This window comes from Oryctolagus cuniculus, chromosome 2, assembly GCF_964237555.1.
Source record: "Oryctolagus cuniculus chromosome 2, mOryCun1.1, whole genome shotgun sequence".
In the NCBI taxonomy this organism is placed as follows: Eukaryota; Metazoa; Chordata; class Mammalia; order Lagomorpha; family Leporidae; genus Oryctolagus; species Oryctolagus cuniculus.
The window spans coordinates 12,845,997-12,861,820 of record NC_091433.1 but is presented as its reverse complement, the minus strand read 5'-3'; the positions used below and the strand labels follow the sequence as shown (position 1 = coordinate 12,861,820).

General features: G+C 45.7%; 1 protein-coding gene across 3 annotated transcripts in view; it reads left to right on the top strand.

The window, feature by feature from the left end:
- FAM184B (family with sequence similarity 184 member B) overlaps nucleotides 1-15,824 on the top strand; it is a 115,592-nt gene that overhangs the window by 65,505 nt on the left and 34,263 nt on the right. For 2 of the 3 annotated variants that reach the window (XM_070068090.1, XM_070068089.1), the window contains exons 2-8: nucleotides 1,497-2,252; nucleotides 2,984-3,119; nucleotides 3,805-3,861; nucleotides 4,544-4,683; nucleotides 5,248-5,454; nucleotides 12,425-12,535; nucleotides 15,296-15,403. In XM_070068090.1, the coding sequence (XP_069924191.1) occupies nucleotides 1,497-2,252; nucleotides 2,984-3,119; nucleotides 3,805-3,861; nucleotides 4,544-4,683; nucleotides 5,248-5,454; nucleotides 12,425-12,535; nucleotides 15,296-15,403 (1,515 nt within the window). The remainder of the gene's footprint in view (nucleotides 1-1,496; nucleotides 2,253-2,983; nucleotides 3,120-3,804; nucleotides 3,862-4,543; nucleotides 4,684-5,247; nucleotides 5,455-12,424; nucleotides 12,536-15,295; nucleotides 15,404-15,824) is intronic. The other variant, XM_051841992.2, reaches the window with a different exon arrangement.

Sequence of the window (15,824 nt, the reverse complement as noted above, 5' to 3'; positions counted from 1 at the left end):
GTGGAGAGGCAGAGATAAAGACAGACAGATAGAGCTTCCTATCCACTGGTTGACTCCCCAAATGCTCACAACAACCAAGGCCAGGCCAGGTCAGAGTCAGGCCCAGAACTCAATCCAGGTCTCCCAGGTGGGCAGCAGGGACCTGACTACTTGCTCTATCATAGCCACTACCCATGGTAAGCAATAGCAGGAAGCAATACAAGGAACTGAGTAGCTGAGATTCGATCAGGCACTCCTACATGGGTTCTGGGCATCCCGATTGGCTTTTTTTTTTTTTTAAAGATTTTATTTATGTATTTGACAGGTAGAATTACAGACAGTGAGAGAAATAAAGACAGAGAGAAAGGTCTTCCTTCCATTGGTTCACTCCCTAAATGGCCGCAACAGCCAGAGCTGCACCAATCTGAAGCCAGGAGCCAGGTGCTTCTCCTGGTCTCCCATGCGGGTGCAGGGCCCAAGCACTTGGGCCATCCTCCACTGCACTCCTGGGCCACAGCAGAGAGCTGGACTGGAAGAGGAGCAACCGGGACCAGAACCAGCGCCCACATGGGATGCCAGTGCTGCAGGCGGAGGATTAAGCCAGTGTGCCATGGCACCGGCCCCTCTGATTGGCTTCTTAACCACTGCACCAAATGCCTGCCCCTGGTTATCTATTTGCCTTAGTGCCATCACCACTAGAATGTCTAGAGCTATAAAAAATTTAAGAACAGAATTGTGGACTTTCTTCTCTATCCCTGTTCTACTTATACTTTTCTCCATTTCAATAAGCATCTACTCTTGCTTTGGTCATTCTTGATTCCTGGGCTTCCCACTGTGCTCTGGTCTTCCTTTGTTCTTTTCTCCACACAGCAAGTGAAAGTTCTTAAAACAAGTAGAAAGAGCAGACATCCTGGTCTTGTTCCTGATCGCCTGAGGCGCGCTCTCAGTCTTACCAACGAGCATGATGTTAGCTGCGGGTTTTTCATGGCTGTACTTTATCAGGTTGCGGAGGCTCCCATCTATTTCTAGCTTCTTGGATTTTGTTGTTGTTGTTGTTATCAGGAAAGGATGTTGAATTTGTTGAGCATTTTTCCTATCTCTGTTGAGACAATTCTGTGGTTTCTGTCCTTTATTCTGTTGATGCAACATGTTACATGAACTGATTTTCAGATTTTTACACCAAACCTTTTATATAATTTTCTAACATTTTGAGGGCTTTGCATTCCAAAGTGTTCTTTTTGAGCAAACCTCTTTCCTGCGTTCCCACTGGGTCCCAGAGTTCTCCCATGGGATTCCACCAAAGACACCCTCTCTGGGGCCTTTGTTTTGCTTCCGCCACTTCCCTGCCTCACCTCCCTACTTTCTCATTGGTTTCTCTGGCAAGCAGCCACTCCCATCCAAATCTTCCTCTCCAGTATTGCTTGTGCTGACCAACCTTGGTCTCCAGAGAGGAGTGAAGCATCTCTCTTCCCAGCCACACCGCTTGCCGTGACTGGTCTCTGCTGATGTTCCCGCAGGTGATTTATGCCCTGAACACTCGCCAGGACGAGGCCGAGGCCAGCATGGAAGCGCTGCGGGAAGCACACCAGGAGGAGCTCCAAGGCGCTGTGGCTGAGACCAAGGCCAGGCTCCTGCAGGAACAGGCCCGCAGTGATGACGAAGAGACCCTTCTCCAGCGCATCCAGGTCCTGGAGAGTGCCCTAGAGCTGCAGAAGAGGTTGACACAGGAGGCACTGGCCGAGTCAGCCACGTGCAGGCTGGAGACCAGAGAGAGGGAGCTGCGGGTGGAGGCAGAGCATGCTGAGCGCGTGCTATCGCTCTCCAAAGAGATGCTGGAGCTCAAGGCTGACTACGAGAAGAGGCTCCGGCACCTGACCAGCCACGAAGTCTCCCAGTGGGGCCGACTTTCCCAGGAGAGCCCAGACGCCAAGGCAGAGCCTGGCCAGGGCCCTGAAATGCAGGATGTCCTGCTGGAGGTGGAGCGGCTGCGAGTGGAGAACCAGCAGCTAAGCCAGGACTATGCCCGCAAGGCTGAGGAGCTGCAGGCCACCTACGAACGGGAAAATGAGGCCATCCGGCAGGCCATGCAGCAGTCAGTGAGTGAGGCCTTGTGGCAGTGGCAGGAGAAGGAGACCGACCTCCGCAAGAACTTCCAAGTCCAGGAGTCAGCTCTGCAGGCCCAGGTCAGGAAGCTGGAAGGGGACCTGGAACACAGAGGCCGCAAGATAAGTGACCTGAAGAAGTATGCACAGAGGCTGAAGGAAAGAATTCAGGTGAGGCAGCATCGCTTTGGGTAATAAGCACAGCTGCTGTTTTGATCACACATTTAGTGTCAGGCACGACACTAGTCACTTGACTTCTCTCAAGGTGAGCCTTGTCTCCTCTCGGGTCAATGACAGTCATTCAGCAACTATTTATTGTAAACCTACCATGTGCCAAGTCTAGGGCTATGGGCAGGGATACATGGTGAGCTAGACTTGGTCTTTAACCAGAGAGCTTAGAACCTTTGAGTTTACAGATGATGAGACTGAAATCGAAAAGCTTAAGAACTGGCCCAGCTGAGCACCCGGTAACTACGTTTTTGAACTCAGACCAGCCTCATTCTAAAGCCTCTGCTTGTTTCATAACAACCTGCCTGTCCTGAAATCCTAGGAGTCTGTGTTCATAGAGAGCAAGACCATTTATGAGTCAGTTATGTGAGCCCCACAAAAGCACAGAATCCCATCTCTAAAGTAGCAGCCACTAATATTACTAATACTCCCTGAGCACTTTTTCTTATACCAGATACTTCTTCTAATTTAATCCTCACCAAATAATTTGTCCCGGTCCACACAGCCAATCGGAGGATGAGAACACATTTGATGAACCCTGAGCCACTAATTCCAGAAAGCCAGGGCTTCTGCTGTACGCTTATCCGCCTTTCAGATCTGACAACTGTTCTGTGCACAAGGGATGTCACAACACAGAACTAACCAGACGACTGAGCCCCTTCCTGTCTGTTTAGGACCTGGATGTGCAGCTCAAGGAGGCTCGACAAGAGAACACGGAGTTGAAAAGCACTGCAAAAAAACTCGGGGAGAAGCTGGCGATTGCCAAAGACAGACTGATGTTCCAGGAGTGTCATGTAACACAGAAAACTGGTGAGATGCCCTTGAATGATTTCTCTTTGTATAAAAAAAGATTGGTTTATTTATGTGAAAAGCAGAGCAGCAGAGAGAAAGGGAAGGACAGATAGAGCAGAGAGAGAGAGAGAGAGAGAGAGAGAGATTGTCCATGCAGTCATTCATTCCCCAAATGACCGCAATGGCCAGGCATGGGCCTGGCTGAAGCCAGTAGCCATCTTCTGCTGCCTTCCAGGTATGTTAGCAGGAAGCCGGATCAGAAAAAGAGCAGCTGTGAGCCAAAGTAGCACTCAGATATGGGAAGCAACTTAACCCATTGTGCAACAACGCAGGTCCCATTGAATGATTCTCTTGAAGATAGAAGCTAACCTGTCAGACTGGCCTGGTGCTACTGGCAGCCATGAGATGCCTTAGAGGGCAGAGTAGAAGAGCAGGACTGTTTGATCTGGCTTGCCCTGTGTGTGAATCCAATTTCCGCAGAGCACATGTGAACCTAAACCCCCAGCTACCAGGCCAGACATTTACAAGGTATGATGCAGAAGGACCACAGCCCCCACATTTCCCCACTGGTGCTGGCTTCCCACCACCACCTCCACCATGCTCAAACAAGGCTTTGCATCTTTAACATCACTTCACACAATTGCATCACAGGATCTTCCCAGTGATTCTGTGCAGTGGATATTGTCAATCTTCTATGTTACAGATCAAGAACAAGGCCGAATGAGGATAAGTGACTGGCTCAAGTTCAGCCAACTGCACGGTAATCGAGGTGGTAGAGCTATTGTTTGTATCTGGAAAGTACAGGACAGCAAGTGGTTTCCACTAGGTTCCCTCCACATAAAGTTCCTGAATACCTTCAGTGTGACCAGCTTAATGCTGGAAGATATAACAAAGGCACTACAGGTGCCTGATGGAACTATTGCAATGTAGCCCACATCACTCTCTAGATCCAGGAGCATGGCCCAGGCAGCAGGGGAGTAATGTGTCTGGGAAAGAAGAAATCAGCGTGGGCAGGAAAAGTGAGAAGAGATTTGTATTTGAACTAGAAGGGTGTTGAAGGTCTTGAAAGTAGGGCATGAGTACTTCAGGGAATGTAAAAGAAAAAACTAACAATTCAAGTGATATTTATTTTTCATATGATCCCTTAAACTGCACTCCAATTGAATGTATATATGTAATCTATAGAAAGTGCAATTTAAAAAATGAAGATCACTAGTGTAGGAATTGGGAGAACGTAACAACTATTTAAGCTCAGGATGCTGCTTCAGCAAGGATGAGAATCACAACCTTGACTAAGAAGGCCTGCAGGCCATGGAGCAGGGTTTACCTGTGGGGAGGAGGGGGAGAGTTGAGTAGCAGAATGGGAAACCAACTGCAAAAGGCCTTGGATATAAGAGCATGGCCAAGAGCATTTCAAATGATGTTGAAACTTATGCCTGCAGATGACATGAAGACTGAGCTAGTTCCAGAGAATGAAGTCCTGGGGGAAGTGAATGACTTGGAATCTTGCAGTCTTCATTCTCAGCAGGACCAAAGCTTTCTCAAGGAGTGTCCATGCACCAAAGCAAGCGCAGAGACACAGGTAGTGTCTGACATAGCCCTGGGGATGAAGAGTTCACAGTAGGCTCTGCTGGAGTGAGCTTCTGGTAGAGGCCATTCCCCAACCACCATGCATCTGTTTGAATCAGCAGGTCCCATGGTTTTAGGAATGAATGAAGCAGGAGTGGAGTTCCAGCCAACTTCTGCCAACCCCTTGTCATTGGACACTAGAAGACTGAGAATGTAACAAAATCATCCCAATACCTTATCATCACCTCTTGGGAAGCTAGAAACTTGTTTAAGATACTAATACATGTTGCCAGCCCAAATAACAAAGCACTCTTACAAAATGACTGTAATATGAACTGGAATATCTGTTGCTGTGACAATAGCTACTCCATTCCAAAGAGCCTTTTTTTCCAATGATAGATCAAGTTAAGTCTTGTACAAATGTCAAATATATAGTCTTGTAAAATTGGCGGCACCTTGTGAAACATGATTTTAAATCAGTCTACCAACATTATAAAGGTTATATAAAAGGGAAACAGTGCCTCCCTGCTCTGCACCCCTCCCTGGTAATTTTACAAGGTTCTTTTGCCTTTTATAGACCAAGAGAGATGCAAGTGTTGAGACAGAATATATGAAGCAACGATATGAAGAAGACCTTCGTAAAATCAAATACCAGACAGATGAAGAAAAGAAACGTCTCAAAGACCAGCTGGTGAAGCGCCTGGAGGACTTGGTAAAGAAGCACACCCTGGAAATCAAGTCAGTTCGCTCATCTGTAGAGGCAGAAAGAAAGAAGCTGCAGAAGGTGAGAACCCTGACATGGAGACCACTCCTCCTCTTTCTCCTTTTCCCCGCCTCCTTCCCTTCCCAGAAACGTTCCTGGAACTCCTATTGTCTGGAATTCCAAACTGGGTCTCTGTGTGCTTGGAGATGAAGGACATGATCCCTAACTACAGGGAATTTGAGGACTTTTGGAGGTGATAGGGGAACACCCCTAAGACCATGAGACAATAAGAGCATGAGTTGTTGACAGAGAATAGAATTTTGTCTTCTGAGCAGCTGACTTAGGGAAATTCAACTCCAGTCACTCAGCAGAAACACAGGGAAAGAATATGAGCCAAAAACTCAGGCTTGGAAGACTGCCTGGATCCAGGTGCCTTCTCTGCCACCACATAGCAAGTTGTTTTACCAAAATTTTCCCAGGGCTGGATTCTGCATGCCTCAGACTCCTTGTCTGTAATTTGGATGTTGATAACAATAGCACATCTTTGAACAGCTGTGAGGATTTAATGAGGGACCAACATGAGAAAACAAAGCATGCCCTAGTGCCTGGGCTATGATGGGCAGCAGGGAGATGGGGTGATCAGTCAGTGGCGTGCTGGTGTGGAGGGAGATCCTCATTGTCTGTGCCTCATTCCCACTTCCCACAGAAGGGGGCAGATTTCTGCCAGGAAGACATGTGAAGCCTCAGCTCCTCATTTTGCTGGGAAAAGCAAATAACATATGTGAAGGTTATAGGAAAAGAATGGAGTGTAAAATAAACATTATTATGAATGTAGGTAGAATGCTTTGTTTGATGCTTACAAGAAAGGTTCTTTATAATCCAAGAAGCTGCATTACCAGCATTGAGTGTCCACCGATAGATAATCCTGTATCACTGGGGCATGAACTATTGTGTGATGGTTAAGATTAGTAAGTACTCAATTAATATATGTTGAATAAATAAATGAACTCATAAAAGACGCAAGCTTATTCTGAACCTAAATCCAGATTATCTGCAAGATGTGTGACCATGGACATGTCACTAAACCTCTCTGAAGCCTAATTTATGAAATGGGAGTAAATACTTTAAGGATTTGTTATACAGATGAAATGTGGTATTGTATGAACACTTAGCTCAGTGCATAGCATGTAATGCTGTTACTAATTATCATGTGCTTTGGGTGACATCATATGAAATATTATTACCTAGTGCCCATTATACTTTGTACTTATGAATACATTTAATCCTTCCACAGTATTACAAAATGGAGTCCGTATCCCCATCTAAGGGATGTGGAAACTGAGGCTCAAATATATGATCTATTAAGTCATGCAGATAGTGGGTGGTGGGGGGACAATTCCATCCCAACAACGAGGTCCCAGAGCCCATGGAACCCCGACTCCCACGCTGGATAGGCAGCTGTATTGAAAGCATTTTTCTCCCCATGAGCTATGACAGGCTGCACAAATCCAGTCTTCAGGTGAACAGTCAAACACTTTTTCCATCCCAAACCCAATCAGGAGAAGAGACAGTACCTCTCCCAGGGCTACAGGTTGCCTGAAACCTGTCAGCCAAACCTGACTCTGTCTGTGCAAATTTCATTTCAGCTTGATGCACTGACTGTGAGTCCACTGGAGAAATGAATCACGTAGATAGGACTGGTGTTCACTTCCTGGTTTTTGCTTTTTGCTTATGTCCGGAAACTGAGAATACCCCTTACATAAATTAGAACAGGCAAATTATGGGAAGATACAACCTTGAATAGACTTTAAGTCTAGGATTTATGGACTGAAAACAGACGCCATTTCCCGCTGTAGAATAGGTGTGATCTATTTGTGCCCTTGGTGTGGGTACGTTACCTTTCCTGAATACCGCCTAACCCTAGAGAACGCACCTCCTAGAGAGGGCTGGAGTGAGCCTGGAAGACCTGTTGCCTTCCTCTGAGCAGCAGGAACGTACTCTATCTTTTATAAATTAATGTCCCATGATTCTCTTCCAGGCTTGGAATGCAGTACTTTATATATTTAAAAGCATCTGTCTCCTTTTTCCCTCCTGTGTTTGACTTGGGAGTAGTCTCTCCTCCTCACCTGAGTTAGAAGAAGGTTAAGCTTCCCACTGAAATCCTCAAGGGCACTTTGGCTGAGCTGGACATGGGCATGCTTTTTTCCAATCTGTGTTCTCCACATTACCCAAGAACTGCTTCTTTTGTGACAGAAATCCACGTTATTCTGCACCTAAAATGAAGCGTACTATTGCCAAAAATTACTGCTGAAATCAATTCTTTTCATCTGGGGGGGAATTTGTTTTTCACTCTAGGTTCGTTTGTCAAGGCAACAGCTGAAACTGTGATGATGTGTACCCTAGGAAATCAGCTGTGTAAAATTAGAAATAGTTTTCCTTTGTGCCAGAAGCCATTGTGGCAGGGGATGTTCACCATGCAGTTAGAGTGAACACGTCTTGGCAGAATTAGCGTCTGTACCAGAAAGTATGTTAAACAAAACTTTTATCCAGTAAAACCTTCTTTGGATAAGAAGCTAACTAATGAAGTAAAAAAATCAGAATTTTTGCTAGGAGATTCCATGGTTGCTTGAATTTTCTGAGCTTATTTGGAAGCAAAGGATAATCTGTATATTGTCTTTAGGAAATGAACTCTCTAAAACAACAAATCCTGTAAGCCCTTCCAGTCTAGTCACATCACCCTTTTCTCTTTTAAATAACTGCCCCTGGGATAATGCTACGGACTATACCAGGACCATTGGTCCCAGAAAGCATAAAGGTGCCACACTGGTGGTCAGCAGCAACATCTTGTTAGATGCTCAAGTCAGAAACCCAGAAGTCCTTTCTCACTGCTCACGTTCAGTCAGCAATCAAGACTATTCTACTTTGGTGGCCCTGGAACATTTCCACTTCCCTCTGTTCTCAGTGGTGCCACAATGATCTAGTCAACCACCCTTTCTTGATAGACTGCAATGATCTCCCTGCCCCCTGTCTCCCCACTTCATCTAATCCAATCTCCTTTCCAGCAGGATTTTCTGAAAATTCAGCCTTGGCCTCAAACTCTCCAACAACTCCCTGTCATCCTCACAGATTAGTTCCAAGTCCTGAACACAGTTTCTAAGACCTGACAGCGGACCCGTTTGCCTTCCCTGCCTCATCCTGAACCTCTCCTCTAACTCTGCCCTCCAGTTTCATTCCATGCTGTTTCCCATCAGGGCCTTCATGCACACCTTTCCCTTGGTAGAGAATATTTTCCACACCACCTCCCAAATTCATGCATCTCATTCTATCTAGTTCTTACTAACCAATTGACTTAAGCAGGGGTCTTCCCACAGATCTTCCCTGCTGAGCCTAGTGATGCTGGAGTCTAATAGCTCTTACCACATTGCACTGTAATTACCTATCACTCTGTTTTCCCGTATGGACTGCTTTGCTCACTACTACATGCAACTTGTACTGGCTCATGAGAGGTAGCTGTCATATCTCTTCTCAACTCCATGCTCAGTGATATCACTATACTAACTCGACATTGGCCATGGGAGGAATGCATCCATCATGGAAAGTAACACATGCTACAAATCAATTTTTTTATTTTTTACTTTTTTTGGAAAGACTAAATCTCTAGTCCCTTTTCATGATGTTTGGAAAATGGTAGATATTCAGTGAATATTTGTTGCTTGAGTGAATGAATATGTGACAGGTTTCCATTATTTGACCCCAGATGAACCTCCAGTTATTCAAACCTTTGCCGCATATTTTCCAATATATCAGCTCAAGTACCTCTTACTCCCCAAAACAGAATAGGGATTCAGTTTATACAACTTGTCTACCCTGCTTTGGGGAGCATGTGGGACTGCCCACAGGAACCACCTCAGCATCTCTGTAGCGGAGATGGGAAGATCTAGCAGATGATATTTTTCTGTACTGGGCACCACATTTTCCTTCAGAACACAGGAAAGACAAATGCCCAATCAGCTTTTCCTGAGTTCAAATGTTGATCTCCCTGGGTCCAGCACTGTAGGTTAAGCATCAGCCTGTGAGACTGCTATCCACATTAACACTGGTTTGAGTCCTGGCTATTCCAGTTCAGATCCAGTTCCCTGCTAATGCACCTAGGTAAGCAGTAGATGATGAGCCAAGTACTTGGGCCCTTACCAGCCATGTGGGAGACCCAAGTTGGTTTCCTGGCTTCTGGCTATGACCTAGCTGAGCCCTGACTGTTGCAGCCATGTGGAGAGTGAACTAGCCTGTGTAAGATCTCTATCTCTCTGTCTCTCCCTCTGTATAACTCTGCCTTTCAAATTAATAAAATAAAATAAATCTTTAAAAAATATTTTTGACTTCCCCTCTTACTGGCTACATGAGCTTGGGCAAGTCATTCAATATCTTTAAGTTTCATTTCTTCCTCTATATAAGTGTTAATAATCATACATAACTCATGGAATTTTCATAAACATCAAAGAAATGATCTATGTAAAGTGCCCAGCCAAGGCTATACGCTCAATAAATATCAGTTCCTGTGATTACATCCATCTGCTCAACCAGACCATAAAGGTCCATGACAGTGGACAGCACAGAAGAACTGTTCTCCAGATAACTCCCAGATATTCTAAGCTCAATGCACAGGAAATGCTGCAGTGATCCATTCCTCAGTTCTTGAACCTTTTATTTTTTTCTTTTACATCTTCTCTCTAGCTTTTCTCATCTAAACACATGTCTTAATGCATTTTATATGCTTCTGATTCCCAAATGTATACTCCAACCTAGCTCTCTCTCCTGAACCCATGTTTCCAACTACCTGTGAGAGCTCTAACAAACACATGCCTCAAACTCACCACATGCAAACAAGCCCCCAAGATAGTCCCCAGACCTGCTCCTTCTTCCATCCTCCCTGGCTCAGTCAATAATAGCCTCTCTTTTTAGCAAGGCTTGTCATTCTACATCCCATTTATATCCAGAGTTCTACACCTCACCTCCCACACAGCTGCTATGGGTCTGACTCCTGCCTCAGTTAATGCAGACAGCTCCTCATTGCTTGCCTGCTGTCACTCTTACCTCCTCCCCACGTGCTTCAGCCCACCAGCAAGACAGAAATCAGTAGTGATCTTGTTAAAATATTATCATCTAAATCATGTTACTTCTCTGCCCGGCCATTGAGAAGCCTTCATTTCACCTGTAAGTCTTGCCAGGCTGTGCAAGGCCTTGCTTCTGTCCCTCAGCCACATCTCCCACCTCTGCTCCCCTTCACTGCAGTCCTACTGTGTGCCCTTAGAACATGCCAGGGCCTTTGCCTGTCCTGAAAAGCTCACACTCAGACATCCTTTTTGCCAGCCCCTTGTCCCATACAGGTCTTTACTTAAGAGTCACTTGCTCTGGAACTCTTCTCTGGCCAGATTCTCTCTTATGTTAGCCCCTCATCAACACTGTTCAGCCCCTTCCCTGCTTCATTGTGTCTGTATCCACTCTAGTGTTTAGTCTATTGTACTGATTGGCTTTACTTACTCCTGTCTTCTTTACTCGAACATCAACTCCTAGTTTGTAGGAATTTATTTTGTGAACCCAGCTCTGAGATCAGTACCTGCCACCTGCCAACAAACGTCTCAGTAAGTGCTGAGTGTTCAGCAAAGAGAAACAAAACATTTCATTCCCTCCTCTAGATACTTGCACAATTTCCCCAGGAGTTAAGCTATTTCAGAAAAGCTGAGTATCTGTAAGAATAATAGTAGTACTTGAATTTCCTGAGCCTTTATTATGTACCTGGGACCATGCTAAACCTGTAGCACGAGTCACAGAGAGATTGGGAAATGTGCTCAAGATCCCACAGCTAGAAGGCAGCTGTGCCATTCACATGGTCTCCAGAATGTTGCTTCATCTCAGTCTGCTTTGTATTGGGCCTTGCAGGCTCTGGTGGAGGACCCTAGAGGAAGCAGCCGTGAGAGCCCATCATGCTAATATAGGGGCATTGTTGCAAAGGCAAAAGTTTGTTCTGTTCTGCATGTACCCCTGCATCTGACAATGCAGCTGGTTTTGTGACTTTTGGGAATCTGAGAATTTTATCAGTAGTGAACATTTTCTTTTCCTTTTCTTTTTAAATAAGTGTTTTTTGTAGTAGGGTGTTTTTGTGTGTGTGTGTGTGTGACAGGCAGAGTGGACAGTGAGAGAGAGAGAGAGACAAGAGAAAGGTCTTCCTTTTTCTGTTGGTTCACCCCCCAATGGCTGCTGCAGCCGGCGTGCTGCGGCCGGCGCACCACGCTGATCCGAAGCCAGGAGCCAGGTGTTTCCCCTGGTCTCCCATGCAGGTGCAGGACCCAAGGACTTGGGCCAACCTCCACTGCACTCCTGGGCCACAGCAGAGAGCTGGTCTGGAAGAGGAGCAGACAGAATCCGGCGCCCCGACCGGGACTAGAACCCGATGATGCGTACCTTTTTTTATTTTTTTGAGATTTGTATTTATTTATTTATTTGAGAGAGAGAGTTACAGAGGGAGAGAGAGACAGAGAAAGGTCTTCCATCTGCTGGTTTGCTCCCCAAATGGCCACAATGGCTGGAGCTGGGCTAATCCGAATCCAGGGGCCAGGAGCTTCTTCTGGGTCTCCCACATGAGTTCAGGGGCCCAAGGAGTTGGGCCAACTTATACTGCTTTCTCAGGCCATAGCAGAGAGCTGGATCAGATGAGGAGCAGCCGGCTCACAAACTGGTGCCCGTATGGGATGCTGGTGCTGCAGGCAGAGGCTTAGCTTACTGCACCACAGCACTGGCCCCTTCTTATCTGATGCTAGAAAACTTAGAGTTGAGTGTACCCATCCCAGCCTACTCCCATATATATCAGACTTCACGGTCTGAATTTAACAATCATTTCCTTTTGACCTTCTCATGTGTTTCCAATGGAAATTTTCTTGCAATATTTATGACTTTCATAAGTTTCTTTGACTGCTTTTGGGAATTCGGTAGGGTGTGACTATGTAAGTGTCCTGCTTTCATACCTCGGTGGCTGATTCTTCTAATCATCATTTAGGAAGTAGAAGCACAGTTGGAGGAAGTGAAGAAGAAGTCAGAAAAGGAAATACAGCAGCTGGAAGAAGAGAAAGCGGCCCTCAGTGTGAAGCTCCAACATTCTCTGCTGGAGGTCAGCCCTGAATCTGTGCAGCTGCAATGCTTGGGAATGAGGATGAGGATGGTTCTGGCCCCTGGGTGTTTCTGCCTAATTGAGGTGCCGGGAATTTCAGGAGATACCTCAGCTGCTTACATCCCAGGAAGAAAAAGGCATCCGGCCAGACCGGAAGGCTCTCTCAGTGGATGTAAATTTAGCTGCAAGTAGCAGAGAGCTGATTTATAGAGGCCCAAACAAATTGGCCTTTAATGTGTCACATAAAAGAAGGACACAGGAGGCTGCTGCTGCTGATTCTACTGCACATTCTACCAGGAACGGGATCTTTCCTGCCCCCTACTGCATTATCACTCTTGGAACCCAAGGCATGTTTGCCTTCCTGGGCTGCTACTTTATTTTAAAATACTTTTTAATTATAACTGTTATCATTCAAAAGGTGAACCATGCCTTAGACTTGATATACCAGCGTCTAGGGTGGGGCTTGGTGAAGGTCTCAGCTACAGAGGCTTCTGTCCTTGGCCAGACCAAGGTGGGGCTGCACAGTGAAATGCCCATCCCTATCCCTCTTCCCTCCTTCACTTCTCCCCACCCCCCACCCCCGTGAACCACGCTGCCAGTCTTCATATTGGACCTGGATTACTCTGCTCCACAACACATAAGGTGGCTTGGTGTATACATGTGATACCAACCCAGTTGTTCTGCTGGTGGGGGATGCTTGGCTCACATCATGGAAATCTGTTTATGTGACTGTCCTTTAAAACCACTCTTTAAAAACTACAATGGCTAACCTTTGAGCAATACTTGCTCTGATCAGGACACTGTCTAAGCAGCTTACCTATATTAACTCTTTTAATCCTCATAAACTTTCTTATAACATAAATGCCCTCATCTCTAATTTACAAATAAGATAACTGAGTCACAGAGAAGGTATATAACTTCCCCAAAGTTGCACAGCTACCAAGTAACAAATCTGGGGTTCAAATCCAGATAATGTGGCTCTAAAGGTCCTACTCTTAACTCCTAGGCTGATAAAGGTCCAGCACAATATGTCACCTCTTCAAAGACTTTGACTCATTCAGGACCTGAGTGTCCACATGAGCAAGAGGTTGACTATGCACAAAGTACCTCAGTCTTGCTCTCCATCCTCAATTCCTTCTACCATCTTAATGGCATCCTCATCCACCACTGCCCCCCTACCCTCACTCCAATTACCAAAGTTAGAAGTGGAAGAATCTCCTTTGACCACATCCTCCTCTCCCAACTGCCTGTCTTCACCCTGGTCCCTCCCCTGCCCCATCATCCCCTCCACTCAATTATCAAGTCCTGTGGATCCTACAACTCAAACCCTTCCGTCCCCTCTTCTCCACACCAGTGCCTAGGGTAGGACCCTCAGAGTAGCTCACCTAGATTCCTTTTTCCCTGCCTTTAAATGTTACATAAACAACAGCACATGAGTCCTTTGAATGTGCCATAAACCTTAGAGGATGTAGTATAAAGAGAGTTTCATAATCTTTAAATATTTCTTCCCCAAATACTCATTATGTAAAGCTGAGTGAACATGCTGGTAGCTTTGTAGTTCCTCTGAGATGCTGCCTGAGTCATGCGAGAGCGTTGTCATGGATCCCCCGCCTCCCCAGTCTCCCCTAGGCAGCTGATTCCAGAACTCGTGTACTAAAACTCCATGTTTATGTTCTCAAGGCCCCACTCTTTCTCCCCTAAAACCTTTAATCCCTTTGTGATTCATAATTTGGGTCCAACCCAATTCACAGCCCTGACACGTGCATTTACTCCTTTGTGCTAGCCCCTCCCTCTGGGGGATTGTTCTTCAGATTTCACATCCAGCCAACCTACTCTATTGTTTCACTCTGGTCTTGCTACCTGGGATGCACCTTTACTACCCACAGACTCGAAATCACCCTTTAGTGCCATTAAATTTGCCTGAACTCAGGGCAGAGTCTGTTGCTGTAAATTCTGTGCACCTCACAGTGCTTGTGAGTTAATGCTGTCGAATCCTTAGGCCCGTGACAGGCACAGAGTAAATGCATCCTTAATGAAGCTGGTACTATTTTGTTTGCACCTCCCTGAGTGCTGTTGTGGTTATATATCTATCTCCCCCCTAAAATGACAGCTCCATGTCTCATTATATATTTGTTAAAGACTTCATTATCTTGCTGTCTGGCTTCCACTCTCTTTCCCTTTCCTCCTAGTACTTTAGAATGGGACCTGACAAGTATTTGGTTTTCTACTACTAAGACTTGCTGGCAATTTCTGAATTTCCTTTATGGATATTGGCCTCATTCTCCTCAAAGATAGTGAGAAAAGTCTGATTGGTTCATTATAATAATCTGGTTAATAATCATCATCATAGTTAAGATGACAATTACATAGCATCTTCCAGCTACTCTTACCTAAATTTATCTGTACAATTCTTCAATGCTGCTCATTTTCTTTACCAACTAACACTTTTTGTTGTTCCAAAAGAAAGTGAGAGGCTTTCTGGGAATGGTATCCAAGTCACCCTACAAACCTAGAATCACTACTTGATGTCAGTAATTAAAAGGAAAGTATGGAATACGTAAGGCTGCTGGGCTCTTCTTCTGCAAGGACTAAGCAAGCAGCTAATTAGCAATGGCCATTCCACAAGCATGTTTGGGATGTGTCCAATGGGACACTCTCCGCAGACAGATTGGCCTCGGAGAATTGATGCCCAGATTAACTACCGTATCCAGAAGGTAGGTCTTTGCCTCATTGCCTAGTGTTTTTCATCTTCTGGTTTAGGTCTTAAGGCTGGAAGAATTTATCCAAGAAAACAAGGTGTGTTCCCGAAGAACCGAGGAAAAGTCCCAGGAATTAGACTGCCAACGCCACAGCATTTTGGAGACCCAGGTAACCTCTAGCTTTTTCTGCTGTGATTAAGGATCCCTTTCTCCTCTGTTTCAGCATTTTGGCATCCCCAGTGACACATGCTGATGTTAATGGGCTCCTTTATGTCCCTGCTCAGCACTGCCAAAATGCCTGGGAAGAAAAAACCAACACAAAAATCCGTTTACAAAAACCACAAAGGAAATAGAGTTCTGAGTAATTATCCTTGTGGTTTGAAAAAGAGGGCAGTTCCTCAGATTAATCTCCTGCCCTTCTCTGAGAGCAGCCTGCCTGGCTGATAAGGGTGGCCCTTGATTCTGCCCCGGGAGAGTCGAGCAGTCATAGTCACAGCCTCTGCCTGCCTCCCTGCACCCACGTGATCTCATGTATTCTAATAGCCCTTCCCATCCCTTTCAAGGGTGCTTCTCGAGGGTGGAGACTGGTT